The sequence below is a fragment of the Prionailurus bengalensis genome, chromosome F2, assembly GCF_016509475.1.
Source record: "Prionailurus bengalensis isolate Pbe53 chromosome F2, Fcat_Pben_1.1_paternal_pri, whole genome shotgun sequence".
Taxonomy (NCBI): Eukaryota; Metazoa; Chordata; class Mammalia; order Carnivora; family Felidae; genus Prionailurus; species Prionailurus bengalensis.
This window is the reverse complement of record NC_057353.1, coordinates 27,625,107-27,645,180: the sequence shown is the minus strand read 5'-3', so window position 1 is coordinate 27,645,180 and position 20,074 is coordinate 27,625,107. Positions and strand designations below refer to the sequence as shown.

The 20,074-nt window shown below is 33.4% G+C and overlaps 2 protein-coding genes across 4 annotated transcripts in view; one reads left to right on the top strand and one right to left on the bottom strand.

Moving 5' to 3' along the window:
* IL7 (interleukin 7) overlaps positions 1-3,278 on the top strand; it is a 59,810-nt gene extending 56,532 nt beyond the window's left edge. For both annotated transcript variants that reach the window (XM_043601247.1, XM_043601246.1), the window contains one exon: positions 1,320-3,278. In XM_043601247.1, coding sequence (XP_043457182.1) covers positions 1,320-1,439 — 120 coding nt within the window. In that variant the 3' untranslated portion in view covers positions 1,440-3,278. The remainder of the gene's footprint in view (positions 1-1,319) is intronic.
* A 4,863-nt stretch (positions 3,279-8,141) lies between these two features.
* Positions 8,142-20,074, bottom strand: part of ZC2HC1A (zinc finger C2HC-type containing 1A) — a 50,563-nt gene continuing 38,630 nt past the window's right edge. The window contains exons 8-10 of one of the 2 annotated variants that reach the window (XM_043601244.1): positions 19,335-19,451; positions 15,306-15,413; positions 8,142-10,648 (exon numbers count right to left, since the gene is read on the bottom strand). In XM_043601244.1, coding sequence (XP_043457179.1) covers positions 10,483-10,648; positions 15,306-15,413; positions 19,335-19,451 — 391 coding nt within the window. In that variant the 3' untranslated portion in view covers positions 8,142-10,482. The remainder of the gene's footprint in view (positions 10,649-15,305; positions 15,414-19,334; positions 19,452-20,074) is intronic. The other variant, XM_043601245.1, reaches the window with a different exon arrangement.

Here is a 20,074-nt window from a genome sequence, read left to right as displayed (position 1 = left end):
CATAGGAATTCCAGCTGAACTGGAAGAGTGGAAATGAACACGAGCAATATAAATACATTGAGGGATTCTGGCTAAGAAAATTTGGAAACAAAGCTTAGAGAAGGGAGATAACATCTGTGTTCCCAGGATTACAGAGGTAAAATCATGTGTTTTTTGCATTTGTCTTTTTAATGAATGCTCAATCTTGGTGTCCTAGGAAATGCCACTTAAATTTTCACATCTATGCATTTCAAAACTGCTTAGTCCTATGAATTTCAGTTTGTATTTTGTGAAGATGTCCTAGACCCTCAATAAAATGAATATGAGAAATTCTCCTTCATATTTTTCTTTGAAATCTATTTAATCTTTTAAGTGTATTATTTAAAGGCTATGTGTTAGTGTTACTAAATATATAACAAAGAGAGATCCCTATTTGTGGCTAAACTAATAATAGGACAGATGATCTTAAACCACAGGTATTATACTTACATGACTATGGTAGCTTATTTATCCTCTTGCAGCTCAGTTCCCTCATCTGTGAATGGAGGCAAAATCATCAACTTCATAAAGTCATTAAGTAGATAAAATGAAATAATGTATGTAAAGCATGGAACGCAATACGTGACCTAGAAAACACTCAATAATTGGTTGTTATCCAAAAGGTGAATTACACTACCCTCCATGAATCCCCCTTCCAGGGGTTTACTGGAATGTGATCAAGTGTATACAGAGCTGCTCCCTTATGTATCTATTCCGTGTAAAGTATTTCTTTCTCCACTCTCTGTAGGTTGTACAGGTAGCCTTTTGTAAGATTTTCATCAGGGCCTGAAAACGAGTTTTGAGGCACGTGTCTTCTATACTCTACTGAAAATCAACCAGATTGTCAGGGTGGACCTTAGGGCACAAGCTCAATCAGGTAGATCATCATCAATCAACTTTGCCAAAATACCCAGAATGTTTTCAGTGTTAATTCTTCCTTCCACAAAAAAATACACTTTTTCCTATATTAAACAAGACAATTGAGTAATCCACAAATACCTTTTCCATGTAAATTTCAGCAGAATTTCAATAGCATGTACACTGTTGCAGTGGTGAAAATGGCAGCCACCTGATGTAGCTCTTTAATCCTAAATCTTAAACCACAACAATCTTGAATTTCCTCCACATCAATTATCACAAGTATAGTTAGAAATCATAGTTCAAAAAATATCATTCAAGATCCTCCCTTTTCAATTTCATCAAACTTTCAGCATAACCTAATAGGATGGAAATTAATAATTGAATATTTTAAAAGGTGTTTTTTAATGTAAATTTGAAACTTTTTAAATTTATTTTTCTAGGAAGACAGCAAATCTTTAAAGGAACAGAGAAAACAGAAGAGCTTGTGTTTCCTAGGGATACTACTACAAAAGATAAAAACTTGTTGGAATAAAATTTTGAGGGGCTCTAAAGAACACTGAAAAATATGGAGTGGCAATATAAAGACATATGACTTTAGTTGTATCTTCCAAGAATCTATTTGCTCAGTTTTTGGGGGTAGAATACCCTAGAAGTGACAGAATGCCTCCTGGTAAAAGTGGATTACAGCAGCTGAGAAATTCATACAATAGAACTAGAACTAGATGGACGCAGCCAGTGGAAACCAAATGCTGCAATCAACAAACTATTTTATATGTTTTTGGACATAATAAATCAGTATTAATTCTGTGATTTTTGTAAGATAATCCATGTAAACTATTAGTTGCAATAATACTTTTTAAACCTGTTTTACAATTTCAGAAGAAGAGATAAAATCTGTGAAGTATATAAAGGTTGAAAGGATTAAAAAATAACATTGCTTTATTATCAAATTAATTTTATGCATCAGCATACTACAATGAGAGTGGAAATTGGTGTCTCTGTGCTGAAAATGTTTCAGAATTAACAGTGAGATGTGGGTAACGTCCATGAGAGGAGGAGTCATATACCTTAAAGCAGCAGCAGTATGAAGGAGTACAAGAGATTTAAGAGAGAGATTAAGACATGTAATCATACATGAATGTATAACACAGTGCCTTCACTAGATGGTATAGCAAATGTTTTAAGATGACCATAAAGGATAGTTTCACAAAATAGAAACTCACCTGTTCTAAAGATGCTAAACCATAATACTGAGTTATTTTGGTCATTTATATGTAATAAAATTTGTCTAAATGAGTTTGCAATTTGGGAAGTATATTTTTAACAGAATAATATATGTTGACCTTTTAATTAATGAAATGTGTATATTTAATTTTGACACTGTATCTGTATTATATACAAATATTTTCATACAGTATTACAAACGTTGCTTAGTTTGGATAACATTCCTCCTTTGATAATAAATGGCCTGTGTAATAACACTGTCAGATTCACTTAATGCCTTTTAAAACAAGATTTTAATACTGTACCACTATTTGATCTCTCACTGTCATTGAATATGTGACTTTTAATACCTTATTACTCAGAATGTGCATGAAACCAGGACCCAAAACTATATAAGAACAGGAACTTTGCTTTCTATGTTAAATTTTAGTCTTTTAAAAGAAGCTTTTGTATATACCACATCCAGTTTAGAAAAGTCTGCCAATAGTCTTTGCTTACTTATAAAGGGAAATGAAAAACCTATTCTAGCCAGGCCAGAGTCCTTCAACAGCCACCACTTTGCTTAACTCACAGCCTTACTGCTCTTTTATGCTTTCATTACCACCTGGTAAAGTGCTGACCGGCTTTGAGCTTCAGATGAGGCTCTGGTGCCAGTGTATGGTGGTAAGACTTTCCTCTCGGTTCAGGTTTGTGTCCCTGCCTCTCTTTCTCCCTCTCCCTAAATCCTATGGCGTTTCACCCTCACTGGTGCAGGTAGCTGTGTAGAATTGTGCAGACAGTTGTACAGAATTCACTGACTGCTCCATTAATAGGGCTTTGAATTAAGTATGTTTTTTGTTTGGTTTTCATTATTAACTCTAGAAAAGGGAGCTCACACTTTCAGGAGCAAATGATTCTTCACCAAGCTCTTTCTTCAGATGGACTTTTCCAAGTAAGCTATGCTTCCTTCCACCATAAAACATGGTCAACTGTGTGGTACACCTTCACTCTGATGAACTGGTATTGTCGGTAAACCATCAGCTGTAGAAATGAGGGAATTTTAAGTTTCTAAGGCAAGCTCTTCAAACTGTCCTTGAAAGTGTTCCTTGAAGCCTGTCTCAAACATCCCTAACAAGTGTTGAAAATGATTCTGAGATTATGGCAAAATAAAGAACAATATTTTTAAATGCTTGCAATAAGTTATTAAAATTTTCTTCCTTGATTTTCATTTGTTTATGATATGTTTGAATTTTAGAGAAAATTCACACTCAAAACAGTATTCAGCCTATACTGTGTACCAAATGCTTGAAAAAAAAATACCCAGGCATTTATGGTTGTATTTACCTTCGTTGTTTCCTACCCACTAGGAAGGTAAGTGGAGACAAGGCAGGCTAGTTAATAACGAACTTGGATATTATATTTTTATATTTTTACTCTCCAATTAGAGACTTGTTTTATCCCAATGAACATTTTCTTTCCAGTATGTACATATACAATGCTTTAAAGCAGCATTTTCTAAAGTTTGTCCCAAGTAATCCTAATCCTCATCAATGCTACAGAAAAAGATGATGACGGCACAGAAGATGAAGAAAGATGAGGAGGAGGAGGAGGAGAAATATAAAAAGAAAAATAAAAAGAGGGAGGATTCTGAGTTCTGGAGTCAGATAAATTTTCTTTCAGAGATTTACAATTTATACAAGTATATTAAAGGATGTATAAACACATACAGCTTTTTAAAAAAAAGCTTAACACTAAAAATCATTTCCAAAATTTGACTAGAGAGCACTACTTTTATGTAAAATCCATGACCTAAATGCACTTTGGGGAATATTGCATTATATAAAGGGTCTCAATTAAAAGTCTTTTAGAATAGGCTCCCAAGGAATCCGTTGAAGGAAATACTCCTTCCAGGATTAAGACAGTTCCCTTAAAACTACAGATCCTGCTCAAACTTCAAGGGGCATCTCAATTCCTTTCTCCTTAATTGCTATGGCTTCCATGATGATTCTAGATAATGTTAATATTTCTTCCTTTCGTTGCCCAGCACTTAATTTCCGGTATCAGGCATTATTATTTGATCAGATTCATCTTAATATTTTATCTTAAATACAACTTATTTACATAATTTGTTTTCTATCCACATTTGTTTAAAATGTTTTCTTCTGAAAAAGCATATGATCTTTTGCGTTCCTTTAAGCTTCTAATGGGAAAAGCTAGGTATATGGTGGTTAATACATAAAGACAAATCGCATTAAACCAGTGTATCAATAAAAATCTAATTATCAAAAAAATACTTTACTGCAATAAAATACAACTTACTTAAAGGTAGATATGATAGGAGCATAGAACATAATTAATTTAAGCCAATAGGACTCCACAGCTTTGTGTTCTCAACATCTCCATGGAATTTTCATTTCTAAACTTTGTTGTGAAACAGCTTTCAGTCTTGATTCTGACCAAATAATAGAATCTGTGGAGATATTATAGGACAAGAAAAATACAATAGGTAGGTACATTGATAATCACCAACAGTTTTTTATGTCTCAGTACCTAAATATATGTATGCACCTAGATTCACCAAGTATTTAGTATTTGAAAAAGATGCAAAATGGTTACTTTGGTTTGGAATAACCTGGGGTTTATTTTCATTTATTTGTTTTACATCCTCTTCATACACAACGGTAAGAAAAAACTGCGCTTTTCTGTAGAAAACAAGTTTTCTAAGTAGGGGGGAGGTTAGATACACTTTAAGATCTTATTATCAAAGTGAATCAATTTTCTATCTGTATCTTACATGGGGAATATTGTGGAAACATTTACAATTTAGGGCTCACTGCTCCTGTTTTTCTTTCTTTAAAACACAGACTAAGGGTCCCATCCTTTCCACACTTCCCGGGTGGGATTGATGATTTTTTCGTTTGTGCCACCACTAAGGTCAACAAATAACTCAATAATCTATCAGGTGCTACCATGTGAGAGATGGGCATGTGCTTGCCAATTTCTACCTTTGATGCTTATCACAAATTTTATGTTTGAAAATAATCTGAATCAAATGGGAACATTTTACCTAAGAATTTAATTGGACAGGAACTCTTATAAATTGTTCTGGAAATGGTCCAAATCCTATCAAATGAAAGGCGGTTGGTTTGAAGAACATCTCATCAGGTGAAGTAAAAGCTTTCTAGGAGAAATCAGAAAGATCTGACAGGAAAGTATAAAATCAAAGATATCTACCTTATCTCCTTACCCAGCATTCCCAGCAGAAAGGAAAGGATTTGTCTTTAGCTGTGAAAAAGTTTAAATATGTAGACAAATACATCTTTATACTTAAGAAAGAGGAGTTACTTTCATCAAGGTTAAGTTAAATACTATGGTTGGGACTTCTATCTTCACAGCCCAGTGGGTTTAAAGAAGCCCCATCCTTTGAATACCACTTAACAGGAAGATGCAACACAGATACAGATAATTCACTCAACAAATATTTATTAAGTATCCATATCTAATGTGACAGTTCTGGACCTAGAGGTACAAGAAAGCCCCTGCCTTCAGGGAGCATATATTCCAAAAAAGGCAACACTCAACAAATGAACAAAATTATTACAGAAAACAAATTCTCTGGAAAACAAAGAAAGAAAAAACAAGATTGATCAACAGAGGAGGTATTTTAGGTAAGATGATTAAAGACCCCTTTGAAGACATTTGAAAGTATGTTATTTGTCTCAAAAATGTCAACATGTATCACTGCCAATATAAATTTCATTGATTCAAGTAATTTGCAAAAAATCAAAACAATACTTCAGCTATAGTACATAGTACACTGTAATAGAAATAAATTATGAAAATATCGATTGTTTGACTCTGAAGCTGTATGTTGCCCTTAAGTATAAGCTTTATTTATATATTTTGAAATAATTTCAGATATATAGGAGTTGCAAAGATAGTACAGTGTTCCTGTATACCTTTTACCAAGTTTCCTCTAACGCTAACATCTTACATAAGCATGGTACATTTATCCAAACCAAGAAATTAACATTCTTTGTTGTGGGGGTGGGTGTGTGGTGCATGGTTGAATGATTGGCAGCATCCCTGGTCACTACCAGAGAAATTGAGGTTACGAGAGGGGAGGGATGGGGGAAATGGGTAAAATAGGTGATGGGGATTAAGGAGTGCACTTGTCAGTGATGAGCACTGTGTGATGTATGTATGGATAGATTGTTGAATCACTATATTGTACACCTGAAACTAATATAACAGGGTATGTTAACTAACTGGAATTAAAAACTTAGGAGCGCTTGGGTGGCTCAGTTGGTTAAGCATCTGACTCTTGATTTCAGCTTAGGTCATGATCTTGTGGTTTGTGAGATCAAGCCCTGTGTTGGCTGCATGCTGAGGGTACAGAGCCTGCCTGGGGTTCTCTTCCTCTCTCCCTTTCTGCCCCTCTCCACTCTTTCTCTCTCTCTCCCTCTCAAAATAAACATTTAAAAAGAAAAAACAAAAAATAAAATAAGTAGATGTCACTCACCTATATTAAATATCGTTAAGTTAGGCTAGATGATTTAAAAAAATTCTTATCTTAAAAAAGATTGTAACTCTTGTACAACTAAAATGAAATATTAAAGTAATAGCATAAAGAGTATCTGGTAATGTTTGAGTAATAGGTTTGAGATGCATAAATTGTTAACAAAATGTGAGGGTTAAATATTAAACATTCCTATTAATTACTACCACAATGGTGCCTAAAATGAGCTAGATTAAGGTTCTTAAAAATCAGCATATGGGGGCACCTGGGTGGCTCAGTGGGTTGGGTGGCCAACTACAGCTCAGGTCATGATCTCACTGTCTGTGAGTTCGAGCCCCGCATGGGGCTTTGTGCTGACAGCTCAGAGCATGGAGCCTGCTTCCGATTCTGTGTCTCCCACTCTCTCTGCCCCTTCCCTGCTTGCTGTCTCTCGCTCTCTCAAAAATAATAAACATTAAAAAAAACAAGCTTACGAATTATTAAAGTCACAACAAAATGAAGAATAAAAACTATCTTTTATAAAGCTCCATAATGTCATGAGATAGACATAGATATATCTATGTTGCGGAGAGGCCTTTAAAATAAAATTGGAAGCTGGTAATATTAAATTATCTAAAAGCACCCTCTAGTGGCAAAAAAAGCAATCCACGTATAAGCCAAGCAAACTTCCATATAATGAGTATTGATAGTAGTAATTAACTAAAAAACTTCTGAAAATAAGTGTGGCTATCATTAACTTGGTTTTAATGATTTTCTACTGCTCAATTCAGTAACACAGTTGGAAAAATTATCTTAGTACTAAAAATATATCCACCACATAAAATACATATACCTACAATGCAAATATATTGCATTGAGTACAAATCAAACATGTTTAATTTAATTATATTAAAACATTTTTTTATGTTTATTCATTTCCTGAGAGAGAGACAGAGTACAAGCAGAGGAGGGACAGAGAGAGGGAGATAATCCAAAGCAGACTCCAGGCTCTGAGCTGTCAGCACAGAGCCCAATGCAGGGCTTAAAACTCACAAACCGCCAGATCATGCCTGAGCAAAGTGGGATGCTTAATCGACTGAGCCACCCAGGTGCCCCTAATTTGATTATATTTTTACTAGAGACAGCTCCTGTTTAAAATTTTAAATATGATAGTCTAAAATTACTAAGTATTGATGACAAACCAATACTTTTTGCCATTAACTGTAACATTACCTAATTCGAAATATACACGCAATGTTTTCTATCAATCTTAAGTTCACTAATGTTTTCAACTGCTATATTTTACTGGCCATGAAGAGAATTTACTATGCATTAGAAATCTTGTAATGAAACATTTAGAATACTTTGAAGTCAGAAAACACTGCAATTCAGTAAAGTAATAGCAATTTTTTAAAAAGCTGATGGCACAAAAAAATGGCCAATTAAAAGCTACTTTCTGTCATTTAAAAAAATTTGTATTTAGACTTTGAATATTTTCTTCATATTTCAGTGTGCTCTTATCTTTCTACCTATGTCTGGGTAAAAGCTAAGACATTAATAAAGACCGACTGGAATTTTTTTTTTTTTTTGCTTCATCTTTATTGAATAGGTTCAAAAATGAAGACAATATTTATAATAAAAAACTGTGAACAAGAGACAACAGCAACCATAATAATTTTACTTTTTCAAGCTAATGACTTTCAGAATAATATATAAGCAATTTTTACATTTTAAATTTAAGCTTATAATCATTTTTTATTCTACCACACTGGCAAATACTTGTGAAAATAAATAAAAATAAACTAAATGATCGAGGAAAATTTCTCATAAACTGAACTATTGCACAACAAATCAATGTGAGAATAATATATGTAAGTAATATAAAAATGCATTTAAACACATTGTCACATGTTTCATAATTCATAAGTATACTTCACCAACTTACTATTTATAATAATCTCTGGGTTCTAGAATTGGATGATTTTTTTTTACCAACTCATTTTCCATGTAGTACATTGTAACATTTACTTGCTACTGCAAAATTCTGTGAGAAACAAACACGTGCCACTTCTGTTTAAGTTCATTTTATCTACCCTTCCCCTTGGGCAAAAATTATGTGGTCTTAAAAAAAAATAGTGCTCAGTTCCAGGTAAAACAAAGTTTAAAGTTCTTCCTATGATTTATAACAATTAAGACAGAATAACATATTATAGAAATGAAAATCTAATACGTACATTATTCTCCTAAGTTAATTACAGCTTGTTCTAATAAATGGACTTTTTTTAAAGACTAATTTGACTGAATGAAGACAACCAGAAAAAAAAAAGTTAATAAAAAGTCAGGAAAGAAACCATAAGGAAAATAAAATAACAATTCCCATTATCTCAAGTTTACATACCCTGCCTGAATGAAAAACAAAAACAGAAACAAAAAACAAAACCCCCCAAAACTAATGAATACAATTACAAAGTATAAGCATAAATAAATTTCAGAAAAATTGTAAGCCACAAATTTCTACATTAACCCTTACAGTTGATGACAGTCATAAATGAGAAGCTATAAACTGCCTATAAAAGATTTGCTTATAACTTTATAAGATCAAAGCTCTTTCCATTCAACAGAAATTACTAATAAATTACAGAATATGGCTGCATAGGCGATCAAAGAAATCTGCTAAATACTGTTACATTGAAAGTGACAATGATTAAAAGCTACATTTTAGCCAAAATTAAAGTATAATTAAATTTTTGTGAATGTTTAATTACTAAGTAAACTAATGCATTAAAGCAATGCATTTTCAGTGGGGTTTTTACTGTGATGTGAATGGTGTTTTGGCATTAAACACTAAAAAGAAAATATAAGTAGGAAAATTAGACATTCTCTTGACCTACTCATAACTACATCTAACTATACTTCAAGGGAAATTAAAATTTAAAAATTGCTAATGATTATCCAAATTATTTATTAGGTGAGGTGGTTTGTTTTAAAATCTATTAAAAATAATTGTTTCTAATTACACAGAAATAAATGTGTGGAATTTTGTAAGGAAATTTATGCATTTTATATTATTTTCAAACTTTGCAAATAAAAAAAGTAGTAAAATAAAACTCTTTAGACATGAGGTTATGAAAAAAATGAAATATGGAGATACAATTAGAATATACATTCAACTAACAAAGAAGTAAAAAAAAAATCATTCGGTTATGACTGGAATAAGACACATTTGTATTTTTCAGTCTTGTGTTTCTAAAAAGGAAGCTGCATAATTACATTTTAAAGAATGAGTAAAGACCTTTAAATTATAAAATTAATGATATACCGAGTAAAGGACAACCTAGACCCGTGGGGCTTTTTTCCTTTCTTTTTTAGTATTTATAAAATTAATTGTTGGCCAGCTCTACAGAAATGATCTCACATAACTAGTTGTAACTAAAAATATTCTCTTCATTTCCAAAATTTCAAGCATCCCATCCTATGATACTATCTGAAAATAGGCACCGATAATAAATATGTTTGTTCTGATTTTTTGCTCAAGGTAATGATCATCCCTAAAGCTTGAAGGACTGAGCACTAGTGTTTGATTTTGTGGAGGTATGCTTCATGTGCTTTAACAACAATAACAGAAAAGTAACACCTAAGTTAATGATTCCACTTGAAATTATTTTGACAGATGAGTGAATATTTCCTTGAATGGCACAGTTTGGGGCATCAGGTATTTATTATACACAGTATATGTACACAAATATATACACACACACATTACACAGCCAAAGATTATGCTTCAAAAATTGCTGAAAAAAGTATTTTGAATAATTTTAGCATAAATTCAGTAGAGGAAGTGCTTAGCTGTCCAAGCAGCAACAGTCATAAAATTTTAGACTTAGCTTTTTTTTGGACTCTGTTCACAGAACCATTCTTCGAATGCCACATTCACAGCAGAACTTTGCCCATTCTACAGGGTATTTAGTCCCACACTCGTGGCAGAATTTTGGTAAGTGTCCTGTTGAATTTCCTTCCATGCCTTTAATGTTTCCGCCATTAAGTGAAGATACACAGTCTCCATCTGGCCTGAAGAAGTATAGGAAAAAAGTGGAAACACAAAGTTCTTGTCAGTAGTTTTCATAACCCTTAGAAAACACAATATAAAAATATTAAGTACAACTAGAACATTGTTTAACCTCATTTTTAATATTCTTCTAGTTTAGATTTAAAAAAAAAGAATCCCTTTTAGTTAATAATGAAATTCTAAATGTTTTCTTTGGCATTTTATATGTCCCTGTTATGAGAATCTTTCAGGAACAAATGCCACCACACTTTGCACCTCCTCAATATACTACGTATTTACTACAATGGGAGCATGATGGAAATTTAGGTGTCCCTTCTGCAAAACCATCTCTACAGAGAAAACTGGAACTCTGCCCTGAGGAAAGGTGGAGGTCTTTCCTCCAAATATACATCGTAATAAATATGTACATATAACATATATTATAAAACTAAATACATAATTTCTCCCAATCTATTATGCTATTTTCACTGTATCCATAGTATCTTTTAAAATTCTCATCATTATCATTAGGTCCTTTGCTCTACTTTAGTTACACTAACACACTCAAATTCTTTCATCCTTTATCCCCTGTACTGCAACCCTCATGGCTCTGGACACTCTCACTGTCACCTTGAACTCTGTGTCCCCCTTTGCTTTAACTGTTGTCCATCTGACATGCAGTATATGTTATTTATGTTATGTCTTCTCCATAAGATTGTAAGCTCCCTGAGTGCAGGGATTTTTATCTGTTTTATTATTGCTCTAGGCTAGGATCAAGAGAAGTACTGGACATAAACTCATCTCTCAGTAAATATTTTTTTAACGAGTAAGTGAATGAGTAATACATGACAAGGATAAAGAAAGCAAAATATTTGGTCTGTTTAAAATGCCAAAGAAAACTTCTCTCAAGATTGATCAACAAAAAAGGAACAAACAATATTCAGAATAAAAGAGGGATGTAACTACAGATATAACAGAGATTTAAAATTATAAGAACAATTCTATGCTAGCAATTTGAAACTCAGATGAAATGAAAAATTTCCTAGAAAAATGTACTTATGAAAACGGATTTCAAATAAACTAGCACTAAACAAACATAATCATTAAATTATGAATGAAATAGTAATTAACAGACTACCCCTCCTTATCACGTAGGTACACACACACATAATGGACTCAGGACAGTTTTACATGGTAAATTCTACTAAACTTTTCCAAAAGAGGGAGGTGAAAAACAATATTCTGCAATTTCTTTTCAAAGGTTGTTTGAAACTCAAACTAATAAGATAATATAAAATTAAAATAAATTTTACCTGTTAACTTGGAAATACATGTAAATATCTTCAAGAATTTCAGCAAATGCAATTTACAAACATGCAATTCAGGACACTTTAGATTTATTTCAGAACATAGGACTGATTTAACATTAGGAAATATATTAATACAATTTATCACATAAACAGACTAAAGGATTTAAAAATATTAGTTATATGTACATATATGATATTAATAACACTCACCACTTATTCTTGATTAAAAAAACACTTAGAAAATTAGGAATAAAAGGGAATGTCACATCAATAAAATGTATTTAACAGAATTCTGTATCAGTCTCCCTCTTTAATGGTGACATGTAAGACTTTTCTTTAAAAACAGAAATGTCACAAGAATGTCAGCTATAATCATTTCTATTTTAACATAACCTAATGTAGCATAAGGTGAGCTCCTTGTTTCTGTGGACACATCTGACACTGGGATAGCTTCCCAGCCTTCTTTAATGAAAACCTTTAAAAAGGTGGAATGCCAGCTGTGCTTCCAGGCCATAGAGCTTATACGCTGTCCACCGAAACCAGACATCCCTCAGGACAAAATGAAAGCTATGTCCATGGACTGTTACGTGAGAAACTCGTTTCCTTTGGGGGACACAGAATTTCCAATTAAACTGATTCTACACACACTTATAAGATCTTGTTCTTTCACACCCAAGCTGTCACTTGGACGGTCAAAGACCAGCTCCAGGATGGGGGCAAGGATTTCCAGGAAAGAGACACACCTGACACTTCTTGCTATCATTCCCTATTTCCTGTCAGTAATCCCAATGCCAAATGTCATATATTACCATGTGACTACATCTAGCTGTGCCTCCGGATGAGCATTTCAAGAGTCCTGGCTTAGGGAAGAGGCATGAGGAGAGGGGAAGGCAAAGTTGAGTTTCTAAAGCTCCACTTTGTACAAGTCCAACAAACCAACTCCTTTCTCCCACAATGACATTAAAACCCAAGCCTTTCAACAGGAAAATCAGTAAAGCTTCAAATGTAAGTGCAGTGTCAGGGTTAATTTACCCATTTGACCTCTAGTTTCCTTTGTTTATTTACCTGTGGAGGTTTCCTTTACTTTTTTGAGAGCTAAGCTATACATTCAAAAGGATATTTGTTCCATTTTGTGTAGTTATTTCTAGGTATTTTGGGTGGAAGAACCATCCAGAAAATGTAGTCTCTCAAACTTGCAGGAAAAGATATCTATGAGATTTCTTCATCTATTATGGTTGTAATTATTCTATCTGGGTAGGGTAATAAGTCAAGTGAACAAGGTTCAGGGTTTCCTATCACATATCAACCATTTAAAAAGAAAGAAAAGAAAACCAAAAAAAGAACCCAAACTCATTTTTAATGGATTTTTACCCCTGATTGTTGACACTTCTTTTGTCTACCTCTTTAGAAAGATTAAATGATCTTTTTATTCAAGCGCATGTATTTATTAAGCTTTCTACTTTATAAGAGAATGTTAATTCTACACTCAGAATGGCCCTATACTTACACAACAACATAGTACAACCACATGTCAGGAATCCAAGAAACATTAAGTTCACTTCTTTAATACTTAACATGCATCAAAACCTCAGCTGAGACAAACAATGTTTATTAAAGAATGTAGCTGGAAAGGTAGTAATTCGCCTATTCATCTATTGCTCTCATTCCATGTTATGCCTAAACATCACTCTTAAAACTTTAAAAATCCAAACCAAAGAATTCAAACTCTCTGGGAGGGATGTGGACCTGTTCATTTTCAGAAAGTTCCACAGGTGCTTTGTTCTGAAGGGTAACAACCAAGATTGACAGCTAGGATTTAGATACTTGAAAATCTAACCCTGCATTAAATCTAAATAATGGATAACTGTGTATGTTATATAATTATAACAAAAGCGGACAACATATATACCTATACATAACAAATATATATCACAATAATTTTCGGTGAATTCATGTTATAGGCCTGCATTGAGGGCATCTTAAAACACCCTATGAAATTCATTACCGTATTTACAGTGGAGATGTTAGTTAAGAAGTTATCCATTGGATGGGGAGGATAAATTAGAAGAAGGTGGTCAAAAGGTATAAACTTCTAGTTGTTAGATAAATAGGTACTAGGGATGTAATGTACAACATGATGACTACAGCAAACAGTGTGACAGATAGGAACGTTTCTAAGTGAGTAAATCCTAAAAGTTCTCAGCACAAGGTGAAATCTTTTTTTTTTTTTGCTTTTTTCCTTCTATCTGTGTTAAGAAGATGGATGTTAACCGAACATATGGTAATCGTTTCAGAATATATGTAAAAAAAACCATCATGCTGTCTGCCTTAAACTTATCCAGTGATGTATGGCAATTACTTCTCAATAAAGCTGGAAAAAAAAGTTATCCATTAAATTACTCAGTTCCTCTTTTATAAGAATTGACAGGCAGATTTCTGAGGCCTTGAGACTAGTGCTTTCAAAGAGAAATAATTTTTGTTTTTTAAATATAACATCAATCATGTAACTACTCTTCTCTTCTCCTGTACTCTGGCTGCTACAAAGTTTGGACCCAATTTATGGCCAAGGGCTAAGCTGTGGACTAACTTCATTCCTTTTTTTGCTTTATCTTTTAATTCTCATTTTTCTTTTTCCTATTCTTTCATTTTTATACAATACTGTATCTCAACATGTATCTCTGTATATTGCCTTAAAGCTTTCTGGAATAGTTGGAATATATATATATATATATACACACACACACACACACACACGCACACACACACATTTTTATATAATATTGTATCTCAACATGTATCTCTGTATATTACCTTAAAGCTTTCTGGAATAGTTGTGATTGATACACACACACACACACACACACACACACACACACACATACTAGCTGTAACTGGAAGGATTTCATCATATGCTTAAACATGGAGTGAATGTCAAAGTTGTACAAATATTGTGACAGATAAGAAAGGGAAGTACATGGATATTCACAACCTCAGTAGGGGAATTTAAATGTTTTAAAATGCTGCTGAAAATTACAATACCAGTGGTATAAAGGGTCTAAGACTCAATTTGTTGAGGTAAAAAGAACTACGTTGCACTTAAAATTAAGATATAAAATACCAATGAATCCAGTGAAACTGAACAGATTACTTTGAGCATTTACAACATTAGTAACTACAAGGTATAGGAAACTATTATTTATGCCCAAATTATTTCTTTAGTGTACAGCTTAAAAACCAAACTAAATCATTAGCAGTAAAGGAAAATTAGATTTTCTATTAACAGTCTGATACATATTTTTGTATATGGTCCTTAAAAAACTACATATATTCATTTTTATTTTAGTTCTTACAATCTCAGAGCTAAACATACCTGGCTATGTAGCTCTCAGTATATGTTTTTCTTTTGTTTGTAAGCACACCTGAAGCAGGATTTCGTGCCAAACTAGGTGGTGTGGAATTTCGAGGTTTGATGTTAGTTCTAAGAGAGAAAGAGATGACATAATGAAAACATAAAAAATAATAAGCATTTATTTCTCATATTGCTTATTTGCACGATTAGAAAAATAATTTGAAGCTGTAGAGAGGTGAATTCAAAAGATTAAAATACAAGTAATTATTTTAAATCTGAAAATAGTTAAAGCTAAGGATAATCCAAAGCACTTTGCATTTACTAACAGTATCCTGATGGCATATAAAATCAACTATATATATATATATATGTTACGTGAAATTTAAAGTTAATAATTCTGAAAGGCTTCAGGATTTTAAAAGTTTAAATCTATAGTTCCTTCAAAATAGAGATATTTGTTAAATGCCTATGAATACCTGCTAAATAATACGTTACACATTATGAGATGTGGTTAAAAAAACAAGAAAGAGGGCGCCTGGGTGGCTTAGTCGCTTAAGCATCTGACTTCGGCTCAGGTCATGACCTCACGGTTTGTGAGTTCAAGCTCCGCATCAGGCTCTGTGCTGACAGCTCGGAGCCTGGAGCCTGCTTCAGAGTCTGTCTCTCTTGCTCTCTGCCCCTCCCCTACTCATGCTCTGTCTCTGTCTCAAAAATAAATAAACATTAAAAAAAAAACAACAAGAAATATTAGCCAGTATTAGCCAAATATTAGCCAAGAAATATTTAATAATTTTCAATAAATGAAAGCCTACTCTTGGAAATAGCAACTAAAATAAATGGGTTAATATAATTTCCCCCTTTTAAGATTTAATCTAGTCAACTACACAGCCTGGACTATCTGGTATCAGTAGACGAGTTCTGGTTGGATCATCACTGAATTCCCTTTATGAAATTTCAGGAATCAAAGAAAGCTTAGACGGTTGAATAACAATACAGTGGTAAAAGTACAAGATTTGGGATTCAGATGAACCCGGATTCAAACCCAAATTGCTACTGACTAATGTGGCAGTAGCAGGCAACTTGAGTCTAAGTTCCCCATTTCTAAAATTAACTATCATCAGTTTTCTTATAGAAGTTATGATATGCCAGCTGCAATTTACATAAACATTCAGAAGAGTTGACGATGATGATAATACTATTTTATTATTGTTACTACTACTACTAGTTAACATTTACAAAATGGTGCTTACCACATTTGGTATAGTTATATTTCTAATTGCCTTCATATATAAGCTTACTTAATCCTCATAATAATCCAATGAAGTAAACAGTATTAATAACTCTACTTTAGAAATGAGGCAACTAAGGCAAAGAGTGGTTAAGTAACTTCACCAAGGTGACACATTCAAATGTGTTGCCAAACAGATGTTAAAGAGCTAGTTCCTTCTCCCTCTTTAGAGATTTAGTCAACTCTTTTCAGAGATATCCAATGTTGTGTCACATGAACAAGCAGAATACATTTAAAAATTCCTTTAGATGGTAAGTTCTTAAACAATGGCTGAAATTCTTCCTCCTTAGCGAGCAAAGTTGGAGACAGTCTCTGAAATAGCTACCTCCAAAATAGACATAGGTAATAACAACATCTACTGTTTTTCAAATGCCAAATATGATGCCAGGTACTATACATACTTTACTTTGTTTAATCTTCACAGAAATCTCAGAAGATATTATTATTCCCATCTTAAAGCTGAATAAACTCATACTCAGAGAAATTAAGTAAGCTGCAAAGCTACAACATGGCCACAGTATTTGAACTTGAATTTAGATGGATTGTTACATTTCTTATATCAATATGCAATGCTGTCATTCAAAAAGAGGCTGCTTTCAGTAGTTACTTTAAGTTATTTCTAAACTTTGGGATGCCTGGGTGGTTCAGTCAGTTAAGTGTCTATCTCTCGGTTTCAGCTCAGGTCATGATCTCGCAGTTCGTGAGTTGGAGCCCCGCATCAACTCTGCGATGCCAGTGTGGAGCCTGCTTGGGATTCTCTCTCTCTCCTTCTCTCTCTGCCCCTACCCTGCTCTCACTCACTCTCTCTCAAAATAAGTAACCTATAAAAAAAATAAATAATTTCTAGACTTTGACAAGAATCACCTTGGTGTATGAATGGGTTACCCTGGACCCTTCAAATGGCGACTGACAGTCTAGCGATGAGGTATATATACTCTTATATAGCCAGCCCCTCCAGGGATGTTGCAGAACTGCTACAGTACCTTTTTGGGAATTCAATCTCTAAAAACTAATTGCCAAACAATGGCAATTCCTCCAGTGAGAGTCAGAAGAGAAATAGGAAGGACACTTTTTTTTTTTTTTTTTGGCTCTAAAACAAAGTCTTGCTAGAAATCCTATCACCTTCTTATATTATGTACATGAGATACACAGATAATACAAACACACCTATAGATATACACATATAACCTCACCATATCAATGAAGTTATTCAAATAATTAGAAAATTGTTTTAAAATTAGAGAAAAATTAGATTATCAACAAGAATCATCATTATGAAATATCAATCATGTACTTTTAGTAACATCTTCTAAGAGGTGGAATCTGAGTATCAGGAACCATTCTTAGGAGATTGGGAAAAACAGTCTTGATCAGTACTTAAAACATGCTGCCCCAGTCCCACTTGGTCAGCACACTTTTGCTCCTGGCCAGAGTTTGAAAAGTGCTACCCTTATTCTGTATCTGTAATCTGCTTGACCTAGGTCACACAATAATAAAGAAAGTTTAATTTTGGAATTATACTTACTCTACCTTGCCGCCAGTCACTGTTTCTTTGAGATACACTTCAGAGCAAATAGAGAGCAACAGGAGTACTAAGAAAATGGCTCAGGGCACAAATTCTTCCTTCTAGGATTGATCACTAACTACTTAAAAAGAACACATGGTTGCTGCTAATATCTCAAAGACTTCTCCCATCTTTATTTTACTTTATTTTACATTTAGTTAAATTTATTCTTACTTTTCATACATGGTAAGAGAATGCTGTAGCAGGCATTGGTTTAAAAGTTAAGTAAGTGAATTCTGATGAATAATACACATTTCAACTTTAATAAGTAATTTATCAGATTCTGATTTCATCATTTTAAAATGAGAGGGCTAGACTTGGGAGTTGGAGCCCAAACTAGAAAATCCTGAAGACTTGGGGCACCTGGGTGGCTCAGTCGGTTAAGCGTCCGAGTTCAGCTCAGGTCACGATCTCGCGGTCCGTGGGTTCAAGCCCCGCGTTGGGCTTTGGGCTGATGGCTCGGAGCCTGGAGCCTGCTTCCGATTCTGTGTCTCCCTCTCTCTCTGCCCCTCCCCCATTCATGCTCTGTCTCTCTCTGTCTCAAAAATAAATAAAGGTTAAAAAAAAAATTAAAAAAAAAAAAAAAAAAAAAAAGAAAACCCTGAAGACTTATGTGGAAGAGTTCCAAGATGACTGCCATCAGCACTTGCCACTCTTCTCCGCTTTCTAGGCCAGTATAGAGAGGGGAGTGTACCTGGCAGTGTCTTATCCTTTCCCAGTTTCATGTGTTATTTGTAACCATGTAACCAAAAGGATGAGAATTCCTGGACCAAATGTTTTCTAAAATCTTTTTTCTGCCTTTTTATAATAATTCATTATCTAACTAAAAAATAATACAGGAATATTACACATTATGTAGGGCATAATATCCCCTATTCTCTTCTTTTTAAAAATATTGCTCCTAAAAGAAAGCTTCATAAAAATAACAATTATTGAAGGTGGCTATTTCAATCCTCTAAAAGTTAAAATTTAATGTAAACAAATGTATGCTAAAACCAGCTTTATGTGGAACAACAGAAATGCTCATCTAACATCAGTGTTTTAAAACCTAGAAGATTATTTAGCACTTCTAGGCTTACAAATGATTAAAGAAAGATTTTTTAAGTATAGGAATGTATAAGTTTATAATATTCAATTACATAAAGCCTTTAAGGAAATATCTGAAAAAGATTAACCAAACTGAGTTACAAATACTTACTTGTAAATGGGTAATAACTCATGTCTTTTGATGGCACTGTCTGATTTTGTATCACTGTCATACAACCTTTGCACATGTCTTCCAGTTCGAAGTGGAGGGCCTAACTTGTCCATCTTACTATTAAAATATATAAAGGTGTACCCATAAGGAGATTGCTACTGTTTGTTTCTTTATATTAAGAAAATATTTTTAACATTATTCTTATTCATCAGAAATCTACCCACCAAGCTCTAAATTATCAGACTGCCAGGGTAAGGGCTATCAAAAAGAATCCTCAGTTCATACAAAGTCTACTATTAGATAGGAAATTCTGACGAGGCAGACCACCCTGCCAATTTTGAGGAACATCCAAAAAATGCCACATTTTTATACAGCAGGGCAATGGAATCAATAAAGCAAGTTAAGAAGGACAATGGCCATTTCAAATAAAACTTGTAGAGCTAGAAAAGTTATTATTCTGGTAAATAAGACTGATTTGATGTTTGTTCTTATGGAGTTCACAAATAATCTAATTTCCACGTTTCCTGATTTCATAGTAAGTTGTTTTTTCTTCTTTATTATTTTATAATTTCCTCTGCATTTTAAAATTCCAAATATAAAGGAATCAAATAAATTATATATATCTTTACCCCTGACTTTCTAACAAAGAATGATTATTTCTAAAATTTATACAGAGAAAGGTAAAGCATAATATAGTGGGGAAAAAAATGGATGGCAATTCTGAAATATCACATGTAGAA